This window comes from Cajanus cajan, chromosome 10 (genome assembly GCF_000230855.2).
Source record: "Cajanus cajan strain Asha chromosome 10, NIPB_CcT2T_4, whole genome shotgun sequence".
In the NCBI taxonomy this organism is placed as follows: Eukaryota; Viridiplantae; Streptophyta; class Magnoliopsida; order Fabales; family Fabaceae; genus Cajanus; species Cajanus cajan.
Window position 1 is genome coordinate 37,734,162 of NC_138526.1, and position 21,754 is coordinate 37,755,915.

Below are 21,754 nucleotides of genomic sequence, written 5' to 3' on the forward strand. Positions count from 1 at the left end.
GATATACAGTTATTTTGTAACAATGGTAAGTTTGCATTCTTATAGGACACAAGTTCAATTACTAAACCCACTGTAAAACATCAAAGCCTTATGCACTGAGTCACCCCTTTTTAATTTTTATTTTGGAACACTTATATTGATAAAGTATCGGATAAGCATAATAGGAAGTAGGAACACAATAATATGCAAAAGATAACAGGCAAAGCACGGAGCATCAGGCTGCAAGTATGAGCTTTGAGAAATTATGGAAAATGCAGCCATCATAGAAACTAAACTGATATATGCAAACATCGCAAACTTGCCCCTTGAAACTACAATTAACCAGTCTAGTATATCTACTAGGATTTCATAATTATCCAAAAATCAAACATACACAGCCAAAAATATTGACACAAGTAATGGACCAGGAGTATGTGGATGTCCAAAACTACTTGAATTTACAGCCAAAATCCTATCAGCAGTTAGTTTGATAAATAACTAGTCTTCATCAAGCATGGTATAATCTTCTACATCAGTTTCTTTATTCATTTTGCGCATTTCATCAATCTCAACCAGTAACAACGGATCTTGCACCAGCTTATCTGCCTGCAATATCTTTGGGCAACCTGACACAAAAAAATTGGTTAAAGAGAAACACAACGGTGGCATAGGATTAATGTTAAAGGTTCTTAGACAACAATGGTCTACCTGATATTGGGCATTGACCACGTTGTTGCTTTGATCTCAAATATTGCATTATTACTTTCTTTTCATAAATGTGCCTACATTCCATGCTGCATCAATAAAGAGAAACATGAATTACATAATACTATGTTGATACTTGAATGCATTCACAAGATCTTCCAAAGAACATGCATTTTAGTGGAAATACATAAACTAGCGGTGATCTTTTATTACATTCTGCAAAAACATGCTAAACACTGTTAATACTAAAATACTAATGAATACTCTCCAGAAGCAGTTCACATGGTGATACAACTCTATCCCTCCTTGTGAAGGTTCCATCTCCAAGCAATGCCTCTAAAGTAAACACATCAAAAAGCCAAAACTTATATTTAACTTCGTGTGCATAATGATTAATGGCTTGATCTTTGCAAACCACTCATACAATAGTTGTGATTGTGAATATGAATCTTCACAGACTCCACAAATATTTAGTCCATGGTTTATATGATAGACATCCAATCATATGTAGGCTGTGGATAGTGGATACTAGGAGTAATGGATAGGGTAGCAGAGAATCAATCTCTTATATAGATGTAGACAAAAGGTGCAAAATGAATCTATTCTGTAATTACCTAGTACCTTCAAACGTGGCTCATGGCAAGGAAAGCTAAGACGTAGGTGGCATGCAGAAGAAAGGGGGGGCGGAGGAGCATGAATTGAGAGGAAAAGGACATGGGTTTGGGCTAGATGCTCTACCCATCTGCACAACTCAAGATTTGTCTTTTATTTTTCTACATTTTCTATTCAAAGAGATTACTCTTACCGTAAGGCACTAGTTCTGTTTCGGTAGAAGAGGATGGAAAAACAGGAAGAGAAAAATAGAAAATTTAGAATAGGTAGTTTTGAGCGGGGTAGGTGTGAGCATCCAATAGAAAGGTATGCAACTTGAGTTCCACAATTTGGAAGTATAGAATTCAGTGTGGGGTTTATTAGGTCTTAGCCTCTCCAAATACAACAGATAGATTTTTTGGTGTGGTTCTCCCAAGGCTCTTATCAATTGATATCATTGCTTTTCACCATGTTTGTCAACTAGAAACAAGTGATGCAGGTAGTGATGATAGAACACCAATCGATATATTGGAGAAAAGTAAAATTAAACCACACAAAATACAGCAGAATTTGCTGTCCCACCATGTTTGTCAACTGCAAACGAGTGACGCAGGTGGTGATGATAGAACATCGATTGATATATTGAAGAAAAGTAATATTAAATTACACAAAATACAGCAGAATTTTCTGTCTCACAGTCATAGACAAGTCCTACAGAGATGAGAAATCTGTCCAAATTACTAGAAACCAATACACATGCATTTCCCCCTATTCACCTATTACACACATAACAACATGCAAATGCTCCTAGTTTCTGCCAATAACTGTTACAACTGCCTCTAACTCATTTTCTGTCAGGTGATGCCAACATTGCAATATTTGCTTGGGACTGGTCAAAAAGCTAGCACACAAACAACCTAGGTGCTAAGGCTGCAAAGCGTGGTGGCATGTTAGGACCCAATAGCAAGTTATGGGACTTGAGTCCCACATCGGAAGTATGAGATTCTAATGTGAGGTTTACAAGGCCTTACAAAAGGCTAGCTTTTGCGGTATGGTTCTCCCAAGGTTTCTATTAGTATCTTGCTCATAAGGCATAGTGCTTAATCTCTGGTTGAATCATTTTGTTTTTCTTGTAATTTTCATTTCTATTCCTGTATGACAAGACATTCCAGAATTTAGTTCTGGACTTCTGGTGTAGCTACTCTCAAACTTTTCTTATCAGTAAAATCAGTTCCTCGATCTATACATCATCTTTATAGGCATCATAACATTTGTTCTTTTAATCAGTTGTAGAATTGAGAGCAAAATAAGCCATCTTCAGAGTCAATTTTTAATAATCTGTTGTAGTATTGATAACCATCTTATTTCCCATGGCTTACCTTGGTGCAAACGTAAAGGGCATCTAACATGTAGCTGGTCAGCCATATCATGAAGCATTATTTATCACCACCAAATTCACTTTCATACACAAATACAATGAGAAAATTCCTGCCTCCTAAATTTTGAATTTTTGTTTCCAAGTTTAAGATTCCAAGAATTTTAATGAACTTCCTACATCAAGAGATATGACATCTGCCTTTATGAATAAGTGAAGCTAAAGATTAAATAACTAGGACCTGTGGGGACTTGGGAGTATATCCGGGAGAATGGAAGAGCATTTATCAACTCAGGATGCATAAACAAGTCAAGTCAAGCCAACCAAAGCCAAGCACTAGAATCTCAATCATGATTTGTGATAAAATTGCTACTTAAACTCTGATAATTTATTACAAGCAGCCAAATTTAAAGCTTGATTGGTTTCTTTTCCTACATCAGTTTTTCCTAGAAGTATTTTTTTTTTGTTTATTAATTTAGTTGAATACATATCTTTATGCTAGAAGATGCAGAGAGTAAAGAAACTCTTTGAAAAGTAGTTAGGTAAATAGTGGATAGTAATAAATCAATAAGATCGCAATCTACTAAGCCATAGCAATAAACAAATAATTATTACACATACACTTCTAAATTTAATTACAATTTTTTTGTCATAGAATATACACAATACACAAGCTGTAAGTGAGCTTTTAGAAAACCTGTAAAGCCTGAGCTTATCTCATTTGTATAATTGGGTCTAGATTTAAGCTCAAACTTGTTTGTTTAGCCAATCAAACAAATTTGGTTGAGCATTTAGCAAGTCAAGGTCAGAATATTTACAAGTAGCTCTACTCATTTAGACCCCCTATGGTCACCTGTTTATTGACCAAAGTTCAGAGCAGGTATCAGTGAAAGAAGTTGAACATAACCCATTGATGCAGGTTATTCACGCATGGGTATGGCTGTATGTATTTCTTCCATTTAAAGGGTACACTGACAAATATAAAAAATAACAATGATAAATTATTGTTTTTCTTTTTATAGTATATAAATAAGATATTTGGATTCAAGCCATAGGATGAGAAAAAACACAGCCAAATGAATAATGAGACAAATACAGACGTCTTATTGATTTGCATGTGAATTCTTCAGCCTTTTCAACCTGAAGCCAACCTATTTAAATCCCTACTATCAGAGAAGAAAGGTGAAGAACCTTAAAACATATAGACAATCTGTATCTTATCTCTTGGGTAAATCAGCGGCAGAGACTCTAATAACACCCATAGTCCACCAGAAAGTTGGCTTAACATGCTTAATATTACCCTTCTGACAAGAATTTTCTGAAAAATTGATGTTAAAAAAGTATAGATTAAATCTAGAATTACCAAACATACAACTCGTCATTTTGCAATCATTTTTTTCACCCCAGACCGACAATTGTTTTTCCATTTTCCTATGCTGCCTAGCAAGTTAATGAATGACCATTGACTACAAATGCTAACATGCATACATAGAAAATTTACATGTATGTCAAGAAATATAGTTGTGAAGGAAAAATAATTCAGTCAAACATTATGTAAATTCTAATTGAAAAAATAAAACAAAAAAGGTGTAACTCAAACTACTAATATAGAAAGAAAACATTATTAACAGAAACAGGAACATTTTGAATGGTTCATGCTACCTGCGAACTGGTTCCGCAAGCTCGGTGACAGGTTTTCCAGTCAATGGACAGGCAATATTTAAAATATTAGACTGGGTACTGGTCATTACAATATCCTCCTGTTCTTCACCTGGCATTGGCTGTCCCGCATGATGAACATTCTAAGGACCCAAATAAACAGCAAGAACATTAGATTGGTCTCAGGAATCCAGTTAACAACACTATTGTAGAAGTAACTTAGAAAAGTATCAGTTTGCAGTAGTATGATATTATTATGGAAGCTACATAAACAACTGTTCTTTTAAACAGGATCATGGAAGCATAATATTACAAAGTATATTAAAATGTGCAAGGCGAAAACCAGTGTTTACTTCATCCCTTTCCCTTGTCTCTCATTACATAAATACCCATGCATGAAGAATGTGACCATATAATCATGCAGTGGCAGACCATCTTAGGAGTTAATGGAGCCATGTCTCTTCCCAAAAATATTATATTTGATATTGTTAGTCATTCAGATTTGAATAACTTGTCAACCATATCTGAATTGTGTGAAGATTTAGAAAAAATAGGAAAGGCAAATACATATAACTTGATTGAACCAGTAATTTGTCTCATCTTAACTCTTCCAATTTCTACATCCATCACAGAAAGATAATTTTCAGCAATGAAGATAATCAAAATAAGATAGCATAGCAGTAGCATGATGAAGGATGAATTTCTAGTAGACAATTTGGTGATTTATGTTGAAAAAGAAATTGCTGAAATTTTTAGTTCTGAATCACTCATTGATGACTTGACTCTTTAAAGGAACGAAGAGTAGCATCTTAATGCAAGTACATTTTTTCTTTTACATATTTTGTTGTTACTTTACATTAATATATTATTCTAAAACTTTGATATATTATTTGAAACTTTGATAAAATTATACATGATTAATGTACATTTTAACTAGTATCTAGATTCTTCCCTAAAAATTGTAGTGAAGATCCACCACTGTATTCATGATAAAGTTGACACACAATATTTATTGCAAATAAAGAATTCTGCAAATACCATTAATGACTATACAAATGTGATACGATGTATCCAATGGACAATGGTGGGAAGGTATCCTTCTATTGACTATTGACATAGAACCCAGCCTTCTAGGACAACGATGAGAAATCATGTGAGTGCAAGAACATATTTTTATCAGAGACAGCAGTTACACCTCTAACATGCCAGAATTTAAAATAATTGCCAGCAATAAAGAAAACACTCTAGATGAGTGGCAAATTTCCCAATCTTTAAAGTCAAATTATCATTACCCGTTGCATGAACAAAGACATTTAAAAAGAAATGACAGTACACTAAAAAAAAGAGGAAAGTCCACTGATTCCTGACCAAAATAACGAAATAAACACGATAGATAATTTCATCTACAGAATAGAACCAGCAACATACCCAAACAGCTTCCTTAAATTGGCGTACTAAAGGATTTCTAGAAAGATCTGAAGATCGGTTGGCCTTGAACTTGGAAAGCTCATCCTCAAACAACTTGTTAAAATTAGTGAACTGCAATTGGAACATGAACAAGATAGTTAGTTGTAACTCTTTAGATAAACTTCTTCCGAAACATTTATAGGAGAAAAAAGTAGGGGAGAAAATTGAAACTAGTTTTTCCATAAGTTAAAACTAACTTATTCATAAACTACAAACAAAATTGTGGAAAAACTAATAGAAGAGAACTTCTACAAATTAGTTTATGTATAAGCTAATTTTAGCTTTTAGATTAAAGAAAAACTTATTTCATTTTTCCTTCTTAATTTTCTTTGCTAGGAGTGTTTCCAGACAAGTTTATCCACACACAAAGATAAGCAATAACAAAAGAGCAACAAAACAAAAAGGTGTTAGCATTCCAAAACCTGTTCTCCAGGCTGGTATCTGTTAGCAAAAGCTTGAACTGATGACGCAAATTGCACACTGAGTTCAGATAGTCCTACTAACTCAATAACCGCGTCTTCCATCTCCTTCACCTGAAACGCTTTTCACATTTCACTATATAATCTAATCAAACACAAAGAAATTAAATGATTGAGAAAACGAAAACCTTGTCGGAGAGGTTGTCTTTCTCCAATTGAACTGCGATTTCCTTCATCATGAGCACGGTTTTTCGAATATCCTAAAAGGAACCTAGAAAATGAGTAATAGGCAATGAGAAGCAGTGAGGAAAAGGAGAAGGGTGGAAATTAGTTACGGCAATGATAGGCTGAGAGTCGGAGGAGAAGGTGGTAGCAGCGTTCTGCAATCGTGCGGCGGCGCCTCCGCCGCGTGACGTTGACGCCATTCTCCGACGGAACGGAGGGAATTTTGGAGGGAGAAACCAACACAACAGATACCAATAAATTCAAGTTCGCTAAATCAAGGGCCTATACACTTTTTTCTCCTACCACTCTTACAATTTCTTTTTACCTTCTCTTTTTCTAGTCCATATTTTTTAGGAGTATTTTTAAGAAAAAAAATTAAAATTAGAATTAAAGTTAACTCATACATAAATTAAATATAAGTTTTTTAAACAATTAATATAAAATTATTTTACAAATTTATTTATACAAAAATTAATTTTACCTTATAAAAATATTTCAATATTTTTATTTTTAATTTTAAAATATTTTTAGAAAAAATTATATAAATTCAAATATTATATTAATGATGTGAATATATTTTATATTAATATATAATAACATATTGACAATGTGGTAGCTTTATTTATTTTTATAATAATTATTATAAATTATTTTTGAAATAATTTTTAATTAAATAATAATATAAAAATATGATTTAAATATATTTTTAATTTACGTAAAATGTATGAGTTTTGATTTTGGTTTTTGTAATTTTTTTTTCATCCTTTTAAAACTTGTAAATATTGATTTCAGTCATTGTAAAATATTTTTTTATTCTCATAAAATGATTAAATTTTGATTTTGGTCTCTATAAAGTATTTTATTTTAATTTTCATCCCTCTAAAATATAAAATAATTATTTTTGGCCCCTAATAATATTTTAAGTAAATAAATAACATCTATTTTAAAGACTTTTAAAAAAATTTAATGTTATCATACACTACATGATGGAATAACACTAAGGCCGAGAAGACCAAGAGGTGATATATTAAAGGAGGCAAGAGGAATGGGTTAGTGAGGCCACTTTTGGACCTTAGCTCCTAAGTTCTTTTTAATCATAGAATTTATTTTACTTGTATTTCCAATTTTACCCTTGTATTTTTGGGTGTTTAGGACTTAGAATTTATTTTCCCTTGTATTTCCCTTTTTACCCTTGTATTATGGGGTGCTCTAGATGATTAGGGTTTTTAATTTTGGGCTAGGGTGTTAACTAGAAGGGTGACACATTTTTTTGGTGTTCATTGGATCTATTTTTGGTGTTAGAAAGGCTTAGGCCCAAGTGAAGGGCAAAGGTTGCATGGTCTTATCATGCACCTAGATATAGCCAATCTAAACCCAAAGATTTCATCCTTGGCCACCAAGTTGCATCTAGGGTTCATTTGCATTTCATTTGGAATGCATTTGCCTACTCCAAATGCAACCCTAGATGCCCCCCCCTCCTATAAATACCCAACACCCCACACCTTGTAAATACTTTGGATATTGAATATAAAGAGAGCCTTTTGTGCCTTTATATCCTTCCTTAGTCACCCTTGGCTAATTCGGCCACCTCCCTCCCATCTCCACCTTGAGAGAAACAACCCTAGAAGTGGCCTTCATCATCATGAAGTGAGCCAACCCTAGAGTACCCTTCTCAAGCATTTCCTCAAACACCTTCTACCCAACCTCCATGTTTGTTCATTCCATCATCATCCACCCTAAAACCTTGTGCCACCTTTGAAGAACTTGATCCTTGGAGAAGGCGTCCTATTCTTTGTTGATCATCTCAAGTTCGTGCAAGTTAGGATGCCATCATGTGGTATCTAGAGCCTATGTTCTTCAAGGGTAACTTCTTATTTTCCTTTTGTATTTCCGGTCATGTTCATGTGTCTTCTTTCTTGTCTCTAAAGTTGTGCTAAAGTGGGTCATCATCTTTCTATACTTTCATGATCCATATTTCTTCTTTGATGTGTTGATTCATGCCATACTCATTCTTGTGAATCATCTTGGTGTTATAGCCTTCTTTGCTTAAGTTCTAACCATTTTTCTTTTAAGTTTGAGTTGCTGGAAATTTTGGGCTGCATGATAAATATTAATGAAATGATGAATTTTATTTTGTAATCCATCCAGTTTTGTCATAAACTTGTCTCTTTTGAACCCACCTTGAAAAAAATTCCAAGTATTCATGCTCAAACCTTGAAAAGATCAAAAAAAATGACATGCATGCCACTTGTTTGATGTAATGGCCGTGAGTCTATAGTGTGCTTTAGAGAGTCAATCATGCATGCTAATTAGTTCTAGCATGTTCTAGATTACTTAAAATATCATGTGTGATTAATTCCTTTACACATACTTTCTTCAAATTTGCGGCCAATTTTTTGTGTATTCCTTGGAGAACTTGTATGCCTACATGATGTTTGATAATTTGAGTGTGAAATTGATTTCAATATTCCTATCTTTGCTGCTGGACGTGGGCTATTAAAAACTTAAGAAAAACACTCAAATTTTGTCTCATTGAGCTAGTGTAAGTTGCTAAAAGAATACTCCAAAAAATTGCTAACAAAACTACCAAAAACAAGTGTAAAACCCAAGCAAAGGAATAGTATAAAATTTAAAAAAAAAAAGAGAAAAGTGGATGGACTTTGAACAAAAAAAAAACAAGACTTGGACAAGCCCAAAAAGAACAAAGAAACCAAAAACAAGAAAAAGTGAACCTTTGCTAGACTTGTGGAGTTTTGGACCAACTTTCATACTATAGCACTTGGAGTTAATTCTTGGACCATTGGACAATACTTAATGGCCGAATGAGACAATAAATCAAACATGTTAAGTGCATAATTTTTCTTTTAAGCCTACTTGCTAAATTCTATTCTAGTGTCATTCTAGGAATTACTCTTTTGTGTGCTTTCCTTTTATTAATGTGCCTTAATTTCAGTTTTTGAATCTTTCTTCTACTCTTAAGTTTGTCTCATAAATTCCATTTGAGTTTAGCCTTTTCTTAATTGTGCCTTTTTAGTTTTTCTTTCTTGGCCTCTTGTACTCTTGGGTTGTGTTTTCTTCTTGATCTAGGTGGGGAAAACTTCTAAAACACTACACACTTTCTTGGTGGATTGAGTGGAGGGGTTGTCCGATTGGAGTTCAAGGAACTTTGGAGGATCACATCAATTCAAAGAGTGCAAACACCATTTCAAGACTAACATTGGGTGTTCATTGTGAAGGGGTGGAGAATTGAAGACTTGGAGACTTCCTTTTTTTTTTTTCTACTTATTTCTTTCTTGTTAAATTTCGGCCTCTTGTGTTTTTGGCCTTGGTTTCATTCATTTTTGGTTTGTAATTGGCCATTTTTAAACCTTTTCAATTTGGTGGTAGTTTCGTGTAGTTTTAAGGTGATTTGAAAACCTTCACCTAGGAAATCGACTAGCATATGCTTTAAGTGCTTTCATTTGCATGCTTTAAAGCTTTGGTAGTATATTTGCCTAGGACTTTACATTGTTTATTTGTTTCGTTTAGAAGGCTTCATTTGCCTACTAGGGGGGCGTGCACATCACACACCTTAGTATTGTGAAAATTGTTTTTGTGAGAAAAGTGTGAAAAAGCTTAGTGATTTTTACTTGAAAAGGCTTGGTTTTTAAGTGATTCTTAGTAGTCCACCTCCCTTGATAGTTCACTTTGTACACTTAGGCATTTTCATACCTATCTTGCACCTTGAAAATCCTTTTTTGTGAAAACCCTTTTATCACTCACTCTTTGTGAAAACTTTTTCAAACCTTTTTGAAAACACTTTGTGAAAACCTTTTTGGATCAAAGATGAGTGATCATTCTAGTGTCCATGGTCATAACTCTTGTAGTACTAGGTCTAGTGTTAGGGAAGAAATTAGGCAACTCAAAGAGTACCTAAGAAAAAAAGAAGCAGAAAATATAAAAAGAGAGGAAGAATTGAGAAGAAAAGAAAAAGAGTTTGAAAAAAATAATGAGGAAATAAAACAACTACTTGCAAAATTAGTTGAGAGGAGAGAAACTAGTGGATCCCAACCTAGGATTGTTCCAACTAGATCTCAAAAAGGCAAAGAAGTTAGAGTTCCTAGGAGTATGCATGAGCAAGAAAATACAATAAGAGAGGAGGAACTTAGAAGGAAAGAAAAAGAAAAGAAAATAGAAAAGAAAGAAAAAATAAAGAAAAGTATAGAGAAGGTTAAAGAGTGGCTAGAAAATGAAAAACAACAACCAACACTCTTAGAGAAGAGTAAGGAGGATAATGTTTCTTCCAAAGGGCTTATGCTTGAAGAGAGTCACTTTCCCATTGAAAATGATTTTAAAAAGACTTTCTTCATTCATCAAGACCTTAACTCTTTCTCTCACGTTGCCACTAGTCATGAAGTGGAGATTCAAAAACAAATCCTTTTTAAAGAAAAAGAATCTCAACTTCAAGATTTAGTGAAGAAGAAGTGGACTTCACTTAGTCCCACTTCTTGTGCTACTTCCTTGGTGGTGCCCAAGGAAGATAAGCCTTCTTTCTTTAAGACTCTTTCTACTTTAGTTTTCTTCATAAAGCACCCAACTTTTGGTTTGTTGGATACATCTCATGGTGTTGTATCTTCTATTTTTGATCTTGAAGGAAGTTCAAACTTATTTGAACTTAACTTGAATACTTTCCTACAAGACAAACTTAGATTATATGAGTTTCCTAGACTCCTCTTAACACCTTTTTCTCATATGTATCTAACAAATTATGCAATACAAAGTTGTTTAGGTAATTTTTTAGTTAAGTTTTCTTTATTTTCCAATACATACCTAGGTCATTACATTGGGCACTTCCAACAAGATATTTTAGTTTTTAGGACTAATACATTAGTGTGCTATAGTTTTAGTCTTTTTACCTTTTTAGGTTTTAGTTATACACCTAGACTTCACCGTGGGGAGGATCCTATCCTTAACATTAGAAAGTCTAGTCCTTTTAATTTAGACAATCTTTTTAGCATTTTTAGTAGAACTCCTCTTAGGATACACTTTCCATTTCTATCATATACTATTACCTCTAATGCTTATTTTTATGTTTTTGTTGGTCATGATGCCCACCATGAGTAGAGCTGTCAAAACGGGCCAACCCGGCCCATGTGGGCCGGCCCACCTTGACCCACTTTAAAAACGAGCCAACCCAACCCGGCCCACTTGTAATTTTTTCAAAAAAAATTTGGCCCGGCCCGGCCCACCACGGGTTGGTGGGTTATACGGGCCAGCCCACCAGCCCACCAAAAATTAAAAAAAAATTATTAACAAAATTCAAAATTTTAAATTAATTATAAATTAACATAATAGTCATAAAATTAACATCATTAATAGTTATAAGTCATAATTCATCATACAAAATTAAATACAAATCATGATAAAAGTTTAAAATAAAAATTTTCAATATATCATCATACAAAATAAACTACAAATTATATTCAAATTTTTATTGAAAAAAAAATGGTGGGTTGGTGGGCCACCCGGCCCACCACGGGTTTAGCCCGGGTGGGCCGGGTCAAAGTGGGCCGGGTTGAAATATACCCACCTACTATAAAACTTCAATTTTTTTTGGCCCGGCCCGGCCCGTTTTCAAGGTGGGCCGGGTTGGCCCACGGGTCCCGGCCCACTTTGACAGCTCTAACCATGAGGAACCTCTTGATTTGAGGTCAAATCCTTTTCAAGAGGGAGGGAATGATGGAATAACACTAAGGCCGAGAAGACCAAGAGGTGATATATTAAAGGAGGCAAGAGGAATGGGTTAGTGAGGCCACTTTTGGACCTTAGCTCCTAAGTTCTTTTTAATCATAGAATTTATTTTACTTGTATTTCCAAATTTACCCTTGTATTTTGGGGTGTTTAGGACTTAGAATTTATTTTCCCTTGTATTTCCCTTTTTACCCTTGTATTATGGGGTGTTCTAGATGATTAGGGTTTTTAATTTTGGGCTAGGGTGTTAACTAGAAGGGTGACACATTTTTTTGGTGTTCATTGGATCTATTTTTGGTGTTAGAAAGGCTTAGGCCCAAGTGAAGGGCAAAGGTTGCATGGTCTTATCATGCACCTAGATATAGCCAATCTAAACCCAAAGATTCCATCCTTGGCCACCAAGTTGCATCTAGGGTTCATTTGCATTTCATTTGGAATGCATTTGCCTACTCCAAATGCAACCCTAGATGCCCCCCCTCCTATAAATACCCAACACCCCACACCTTGTAAATACTTTGGATATTGAATATAAAGAAAGCCTTTTGTGCCTTTATATCCTTCCTTAGTCACCCTTGGCTAATTCGGCCACCTCCCTCCCATCTCCACCTTGAGAGAAACAACCCTAGAAGTGGCCTTCATCATCATGAAGTGAGCCAACCCTAGAGTACCCTTCTCAAGCATTTCCTCAAACACCTTCTACCCAACCTCCATGTTTGTTCATTCCATCATCATCCACCCTAAAACTTTGTGCCACCTTTGAAGAACTTGATCCTTAGAGAAGGCGTCCTATTCTTTGTTGATCATCTCAAGTTCGTGCAAGTTAGGATGCCATCACTACATGATATCACTAACATTTATGTATTATACTTGAGATGGTCAAATAATATGTCAATAAATAAATAAATAGTTAAAATTATTATATAATAACATAATTAAAAACAACAGTTATAAATTTTATAGGAATGAAAAATAAAGAAAAAATATTAGAAAAATCAAAATTAAAACTTGTTTATTTTAGAGGGATTAAAAATATATTTAAATATAAAAATATTTATGTTAAGTGTATAAAAAATTAAACTCTATTGTTAATTATTTGTAATTTACTAATAATAATATGAAATATATATATATATATATATATATATATTTATGTTAGTATGCATTTTAATAGATAAATTATCATAAGTTATCCTTAAAAATATAAGCTTATTTAATTAGTACCTTAAAATTTTTCTTGACATTCACTTGGAAATTAAAAAACTATAATATTAAATAACTTTTTTTTCTTCAAAATAACATCTAAATAGTTATTTTATTGTATTATTAAAATTAAAATTAAGACTTTTTTATTTAACGACTCAAGAATTTAATATGACAAATATTTTTTTAAAAAAATTAACTAATACTAAAAAAATCTTTAAATGATTAAATTAATAATTTAATTTAATTTGTACATTTTAGTTTTGTATACTATATTTTTATATGATAATAATTATGTAATATATTATGTACAATTAAAGATGACAAAGGTAGGACATTGGTAGAGTACTATAGTTTTCGTTCTTATACCAAAAAGAAAAATGTTCTTACCTATTTGCAAAGTCTCACAAGCAACAACTTTAATATCCAACAACTTATAATCAACCAACATTAGTAGGGTGGGAAGTAGGTTAGCTAGGTCAATGTTTTATGGGTCTAAAACTGATCTGCAACATATTTACTAAATCTATATTTGTCTTGTTTATATGTTATTGGCTCTTTTTTTTTTAAGGTTTTACTTATCAAAAAGTATAGTCTAATTTAGGGCATCTCCAATGGAAGCAACTCATGCACTGGAAAATGAAAAAAGTGGTCTCTAGTGTGTCATGTCAGCATTAAGCAACTCAAACAAAAATTTACTCCAATTGTAAGAAACTTTAAGAAATTCAACTTTTAGAATTTTTTTTCAAATCATTTATGAACCAAATTAAAATTTTTTATTAAAAAGGACAATTACACTACAATAAAAGAAAATAAATTATGAGAAAAAATATACAATAAGTAGATATTAAAAATAAAATAAAGCAATAGTAAATACATAAACATTATACGAAATTAATTTTCATCATTATTATTTCTGAAACGTTCCCAAATATATTCAATAAGATCTGCTTGAAGTTGGAGGTGTATTCGTTTGTCTTGAACGTCTGCTCTCCTTTGAAGGTATGCTGTTCTAAAATTGGGATGAGCACCTATAGATATTTCAGATCTTGACATGTCATCATCTACACCATCATAATCAATATAATTTTGATAGGTGTTTCGTTCGTCCTCGACAATCATGTTATGCAATATGATACATGCATAAATTATATTTTTCATTATTGTGGCATCCCAAAAACGTGTCGGACCTCGTATGATTGCGAATCGAGATTGAAGCACTCCAAATGCACGTTCTACATCCTTTCTCGTTGATTCTTGTCGTTGGAAACATATAATATTGTGGTGCTGACTAATAAGGTGGTGGATTTTGAGAATTTTCACTAAAATAAGATGGTAGATACATAACATATTGCGGAGGAATTTGAGAATTTACACTCGTCGATGGTGGTTGGTTTTGAAAAGAATTTAAATTTTTTTGATGATTGTATTGGTTAGGATCCATTTTTGAGAGCAAAACAAACAAGATAAAAGAAGTAGAAGAGAGTTAAAGAGGTCCAAATTTTTGAATTGAGTTGAGGCATATTTATAATGATTTTTTTTAAATGCCAACAGCTACTTCCACGAAACTTTTAAGTTATTTTTTATTTATTTTTAATTTTTAAATTTTTAAATTTTTAAATTTTAATTTTTATTTCTTATTTCTTTAAAACGTCTCTTTTTCTTCTTTCTGAGAGATTTTTTTCATTTTTCTTCACCCTTCCTTTTCTTCCAACTTCGTCTACCGCCGCCGCGCGCGCAGGTCCAGGCAAAACGTCCACTCGCGCAAAGCTCAGGAACGTCCACCCGCAGTGGCGGAACTTAGATTAAAATTTTGGAGGTGCCAAATTAAATTTTTTATATATAAATTAAAATTTTTATTATTAAAAAAATATTCCTCATTTTTTTTACTCAAATTAAATATACATGATAATAAAATCTCAAAAATTTATTATTATTCACTAATTATTTTATAAAATAATTATACAAATATAATATTAAATATATATAATTTTTTTTTTTTAGAAAAATTTGGGGGAGCCGTGGCTCCCCCCAATCCCCAAGAAGATCCGCCATGTCCACCCGCACGCCTTCGCCATCCACTTACGCGCCTCTGCTGTCCAACCGCGTGCCTCCGCTGTCCAATCGCGTGCCTCTGCTGTCCAACCGCGCGCCTTCGCCGTCTACCTGCGCGCCTCCGTTGTCCAACCGCGCGCCTCCGTTGTCCAACTGCGCGCCTCACCACCGCACCTTCAGTTCACAAAAATAAGCAATCGTTGCTTCACTAAGCAACCCTCTCTCCTCTGCAAGAAACTCTTGCTGCCACGTCACACCTCTCCAATAGTAAGAAACTAATGTTGGAGTTGCTCTTAAAAATTTATTTTGTATATAAGTCCATCTATAAGATCAAGTAAGTCAAAAAGCCTTATTCTTCACCTAAATTATTCACATTTATATTTTGTATAGATGTTGTATCAACATAACCTCATTTACTAGACATTACTTTTGTTATGTAAGACTTCCCACATACATTACACGGACAAAGTCAATAATAAACAATTCTTCCTCTGCAAGTAGCTGGTGAAGAAGAAATGGATCGACAACAATGTCAAAATTCTTGGACATAAAAAGGCAGAAAGCGGTCAATTAGTAAAATCTGTGGCAGTTGCAGCACCGTGCTGGCCTTGGCGCAGGGTCGAGGACACTTCAAGCTCCGTGTATGAACATGGCAAATTCGGTTGTAGTGAAAGCAGTTGGAGAATTGGCACACCTCTCCACTCAAATCTGAAATCTCTGCAGAACTGGTACTGGCTAATGCTAATTTGACATTAGTTACACACTACTGCCATTGGCCATTCCACAAGCGATTTATGACCTGCCCCTCATCATTCTAAAAACTTCATTGCAATGATTTAAGGCTTTACAGCCAAGGTGCTCCTTCACATTCTCCTAATTGATCACATGTAGTTCCAACAACACAACTCTGAAGCTGCGAAGCTCAAATGAAACAATGTCCAAGCATTCCAATTGAACCAAATCCCAAGACTTCAAACACTAGCAATCCCCTCATCAATACCTTCCTGTTGTTCTGTCCTCCCCTTCACCCGAATCTTCAAGGAACTCACTAGCTTCTCCGTCCTTGGCTCTGGAACCATTCCCTTGGAAACCATCTCCTCAAAATAACGCACAGCATCCTTCACCCTGCCTCTCTCAAAGTGGCCATGAACCATGATGGTATACGATCGCCTATCCGGCCCCCATCCATTCCTCTCCATCTCTTCCCAAGTTCTCCTCACTCCATCCCCATCATCCCATTTCACATACAACCTCAACAACAAGTTATAAACATCATCATTCATGCCACACCCATTTCTCTCCATCCTCTCCAAAACCCCGCGAACTTCCCCGGGATCCTTCAAGCTCCTCAGCAAGTAACAATAAGTAACAGCATTGGGCAAGCACCCACCTTTCCTCCTCTCCATCTCATCCACCAGCTCATACACCTTCTCCATCCTCCGAATCTTGCACATGCACTTAACAAGCGAATTGTAAGTAGCCACATCGGGTTCACAACCCCCCTCACTCTTCATCTCCCTGAAAATCTCCAACGCCTCAGGAACCCTCTTCTTGAAACAAAGAGCGTCAATGAGGCAATTACATATCACAACATCAGGTTTGCAACCACCCTTCTCCCTCATTCCACGGAACAACCTCAGCGCGGTTCCGAGTTTCCCTTTCTTGGTCAACGCATTGACGAAGGTTCCATACGAGAACACATCAGGGTTGCATGAAGAAGCCACTATGTCTCTCCACACCCTCTTGGCCTCGTGCACGTTCCCCAGCACGCACCAACCGTTGAGAATGAGGTTCCATGTCTTAATGTCGTGACGAAGCGCTGGATCGCTGTGAAACAAGGCTTCGGCGTCTTCGACGTGCTTGTACCTGCACAGCCACATCAAGAGGGTTTGGAAAGGCTCCGAACCTGGGTCCAAGCCGAAGTCGCTCCTCCTGTGGAATAACTGAACTGCTTCGTGGACTCTGTGGGCAGCGATAAACCTGCGAAGCAGGGTGGAGAATGTGGCTTCGTTGATGAGTCCGTGTGTCTTGGACATTTGGTCGAGCACTTGGTGGAGTTCGTGAAAGCGCTTTGTTTTGCCGAGGATGTCGAGGATTTGGTTGCAGACGTCGGAGTTGGGCCTGTAGGTGGGGGCTTTGGAGGCCCAGTTGAAGAAGACGTGGGCCGGTCGCCAATCGGAGCGGTGGCGGCGGAGGGCGTCGAGGACGAGGTCGTGGGTGAGGTGGAGGTCGCATTGATCGAGGGCTTGCTCCAGTTGTTGGGTGGGCTTGTCTCTTCGGAACTTGAGGAGGTTTTGGATCAGCTCGGGTGGAGACGAGTGCACGAACCGTTGGAAAGGGCTTTGGATCATTCCTTCGTACACTCTTCTTCTCGCTCTCATGTTGCATGCCATTGCCATGCTTCAATGCAGAATAGAATACTGACTTGTTCTTACTTCACCAAATTAATAATATTGTGTCTAATTCAAGCAGTGCATGAGTAAATTTTTTATGTTTCTCATTCCATCAATTTGAAATATTCGGATTAGGCCCTACCTTCGAATAAGGTTGTTTCTGTGAAGGAAGAGCAGGTAAAAAATGCTACTCATTTAGGTAAAAATAAGTAAATGATTTTTTTTTCTTCATTCACTTAAATGGGTGAAAGAGCGGGTAAAAATATTACAAAATAAATAATCAAAATACACAACAATTATATAACTAAAGTTTATAATAAATAAATAATCTTAAATATATAAATTATATTATAATTAAATTCTTTTAAAAAATATTATAATTAAAACTTATGATATACAAATATTCTTGACATATAAATTGTATTTTAAATTATAGTAAATAATTTATGTTGTGGTACCAAATTGATTTAGTTATTGATGTTATTTTGAACATTAAAATTCAACTTAAAAATAAAAATAAAAAGATAGGTTAATAGAGAAAAATAAGGAACATATCTTATTATCATTCAAAAAGAAATCATTAAAATATTTATTAAATAATAATTTTTAAATGTTTTATTTAAGATAATTATTATTTTTGGTTGACAAGATTAAAAGTAAGATAATTTTTGGTTGACATTAAATGTGTATTCTTTTTTGTTTTTAAACTAATATTTTAAGACTTCCTCTTAGACTAATCTGATTTAAACAGAAGATGAGTAAAATCTGACCAAAGATTGCACTAAATCCGTATTTGATCCAATGGTCTATAAGCATGTTGCAATAAATTTTCTTGCCAAATCTCAAATTTACGTAGAAGCTGCAAGGAGGTCCTTCCACTTAACGTGAATAACCGCAGCACAAAATTCAAACCAAACTTACCCAAAATGAGTGGCGCCAACTAATCAAGTTTTATGATTAAATTAATAAATAATCATCTTCATAATTTATATATTTAATTCAAAGATTTTATTCTAAATAATTAATTTTAATCAACAAATACAAAATCCAACCTTTTTACATTGCCCAATCTTCTGTAACAAACTTGTCCTTTAAAATTTACAGTGTAAGCCCAACAAAATTCTATACCAAAGGCCCTTGAATCACTGGAGACGTGCTGGATAACTGCAAGTGCACCAGAGTTTGTTTGATTAACCAACTACCTACCTCTTCCCACTGAAGGCTGCTTTACAGGGGTCAACTTGCGAAAAGCAGCATGAAGTATCACACCTACACAGATTTTTTTTTTAACTTAAGAATCTGTTGCGTAAGGGAACAAGGTAATAAGAGTGCATATGCAGGAAGACTTACCTGCATAGCTGACGCATATGGCACAAAAGAGAGCCATTTGAACATTGGAAAAGATTAGAATAACTGCAGTCGCTGCAAAAGATGAGATTGAGAAAAAAAAAAAGCTCCAATTAGCCTCATGAACAACAAATTAGGAGATATTTTTCCAGCATCCATATTCCATAACCACTGTGCTATAAAAGAACAAGACATCCCTGCCACATGAGCTTTGTAGAATACATTTCTCTGTTAAATTAAGTGGCCAAATACATAACAGATTCAAAAACTTCCATTCATGTATAGGAAAACGAAGAGTGAATTTCTTGTTCTTTATTGGTGGGAAAGAAAGATTATGCATTCGGTAAATCCACAGCCTAAGCAAAGTCCAGGCAATAAATGCATGTTGGATGTTATGAATACCCAAGTAACCCAAGAAAACTATAGCAAATCATAAGAAAAATCACAAATTTGTTTTTTGAGTAAATCCAATAAAGAAGATAAAACTTAGTAGTTTTTCAAGTATTTTTGGTGTTGTTTTACAATTAAAATTGCAGTCTCACCTCAATAACCTGTATTAGTCTTTCATGCAAATCCTTATTACTTGATATATCTAGGTGAAACTTCTATTCTAATTGAAAAATAACACCAAAAAGCATTTAAAGAAATGCATCTGTCCCAATAAAAAAAAACCAGTTGATACTCTTAGTACTAAAAACAAAGGGCCTTTTGATTCCCTTCTCCCTTCTCACTCAAGAAACTACATACAAGTTTTGTCTCAATAAAAACCTTTTATTGCACAAATTGCCTAGGTAAAACTTCAAAACTAATAAAAAAAAAATACAGCACCAAAAATATTTTAAGTAACTGCATCTAGGTTCACTCCCAATAAAAAAACCAGTTAATAAATGATAATCAAATCACTATAACAGCAAGTTAAAACAAAATTCATCCAATAAGAAATGATTGCTGACCACATTGGGCGACGCGAACCAAGCACTGGCGGGTTAAGGGATACTGCTCCAATCCCCATCTATGGCTACAAAACTTGAAGAAATCCCACAATGCCAGACACAATATCAACCCAACAAGAGCAACCGGCATCTTGTACCTGCAACCACAACAACCAAAACACACAGATCCATCACACCAAAGAGCGGGGCACGTCAATAACCACATCCATTCCTTATAAATATGCAAGGCAAAATTTCTTCATAAGCACTTAAGAAGAACTACATCAAGGCTCTCTTTGGATAAATTTATTCATAAAGCACTTGAGAAGAAAAATAAAAAAGAAAAATGAATTAAGCTTCTCTCGGTTAAAATCAAGGATAAATCACCTATCCAATCCCTAAAAATGTTGGATGCTATCACCTTAGTTTCTGAAAATAAGAAAAACAAAAATGAAAACTCTTGAATTGCAATCTGTCAATAACGTGCGACTCATTTTTGACACGAAGTAGTTCAGATTTCAGAGAAAAGTTCTAAAAATTAGCTTATGCACAAGTTAAGACAATACAAATGTCAGTTTCAGAGATTTAATTGGAATTTTCTTAGCTAAGAAACCCATAAACCTATCTGACAGTGCTTAACACTTTGAAGAACCAACGAGATGATTTATCCTAAAGTCAACTTATGTCTTATGCACCTCACCTATTACAAAAGTTTGATGAAAGATTTTGCACAAAAGCTAAGCGTCTAACATACGAAGAATTCAATTCATCTTCCCTTCTTATTTTCTTCTCTAATGGTATAAATATTTATAGAAAAGGTCATCGAAACATGCTCTAGGATTTCAGAGACAGAAGAGCCATAATTCAGAAACAAACACATAAAAAATAAAAAAAATAAAAACGTACAGAGTGCATGCGAAGAAAAGGATGAAGAGATAGGCGTAGTTGCGGGCGTAGCGCTTGACGTTTTCTTGGAGTCGGAGGCGAGCTTGGGAGGGAGAGGAAGGGAAGGAGTAGGAGTGGGAGAAGGCGAAGAAGGAGCGGGACCAGGAGGGAGTGTCGCCGGCGAAGTCATCGGCGGTGAGCTTGGCGAAGGGGTTGAGAGTGAAGAGGGAGAGGAAGGTGAGGAGGCGGGACAAGAGCCCGGAGCCGGAGGACGAGGGGGCGGGGGAGACGGCGGCGGCCGAGGAGGTGCGGTGGTCGAGGACTTCCAGGTAGCCGGTGTCGCGGAGCCACGACTCGAAGGCGGGTTCCGGGACGCTGAGGGATAAGGGGTTGGAAGAGAACACCATTGCTCTTCCCTAACGCCACACTCGCCTTTTCTTTCACAAATTATCCAACTAAATACCATCAGGAAAAACAACACAAATAGCATTAATCAACCTTCTGCAAATAATGCTAAATTTTATTCTACTTATTTCTTTTCATATCATGCCATTTCATATTATTTATTTATTGTTACCAAATAAATTGCTGTCAAAAAAATATATATTACCCAAAAAACTTTTCTATATGTTTTTTTTCTTCTTTTTAAATTCAAACTTTTGTTGCAAATTCCTTAATCAATCTAATTTTTTTTATTATTTTAGGATTTAAGGGTAATGTACTATTTAATCACGATTTATATAAATGATAAATTTATTGATTTTATAATTATTACCTTAAAAAGTCATATAA

General features: G+C 34.8%; 3 protein-coding genes across 3 annotated transcripts; all 3 read right to left on the bottom strand.

Moving 5' to 3' along the window:
- Positions 1–260: 260 nt before the first annotated feature.
- HPY2 (RING/U-box superfamily protein) lies at positions 261–6,711 on the bottom strand. Its single transcript, XM_020380322.3, has 7 exons — positions 6,531–6,711; positions 6,384–6,455; positions 6,199–6,309; positions 5,738–5,848; positions 4,313–4,452; positions 688–773; positions 261–605 (listed from the first exon to the last, which is right to left on the bottom strand). Exons 1-7 carry the CDS (start codon positions 6,618–6,620, stop codon positions 478–480), a joined length of 738 nt encoding a protein of 245 aa, XP_020235911.1. The 5' UTR covers positions 6,621–6,711; the 3' UTR covers positions 261–477.
- An 8,959-nt stretch (positions 6,712–15,670) lies between these two features.
- On the bottom strand, positions 15,671–18,651 carry LOC109815564 (Tetratricopeptide repeat (TPR)-like superfamily protein). The gene has a single exon (XM_020380314.3). The coding sequence runs from the start codon at positions 17,802–17,804 to the stop codon at positions 16,377–16,379; it is 1,428 nt and encodes a 475-aa protein (XP_020235903.1). The 5' UTR covers positions 17,805–18,651; the 3' UTR covers positions 15,671–16,376.
- A 132-nt stretch (positions 18,652–18,783) lies between these two features.
- On the bottom strand, positions 18,784–21,606 carry PRA1.H (prenylated RAB acceptor 1.H). The gene is made up of 4 exons (XM_020380323.3): positions 20,984–21,606; positions 20,099–20,235; positions 19,149–19,220; positions 18,784–19,067 (listed from the first exon to the last, which is right to left on the bottom strand). Exons 1-4 carry the CDS (start codon positions 21,367–21,369, stop codon positions 18,997–18,999), a joined length of 666 nt encoding a protein of 221 aa, XP_020235912.1. The 5' UTR covers positions 21,370–21,606; the 3' UTR covers positions 18,784–18,996.
- Between the last annotated feature and the right edge of the window lie 148 nt (positions 21,607–21,754).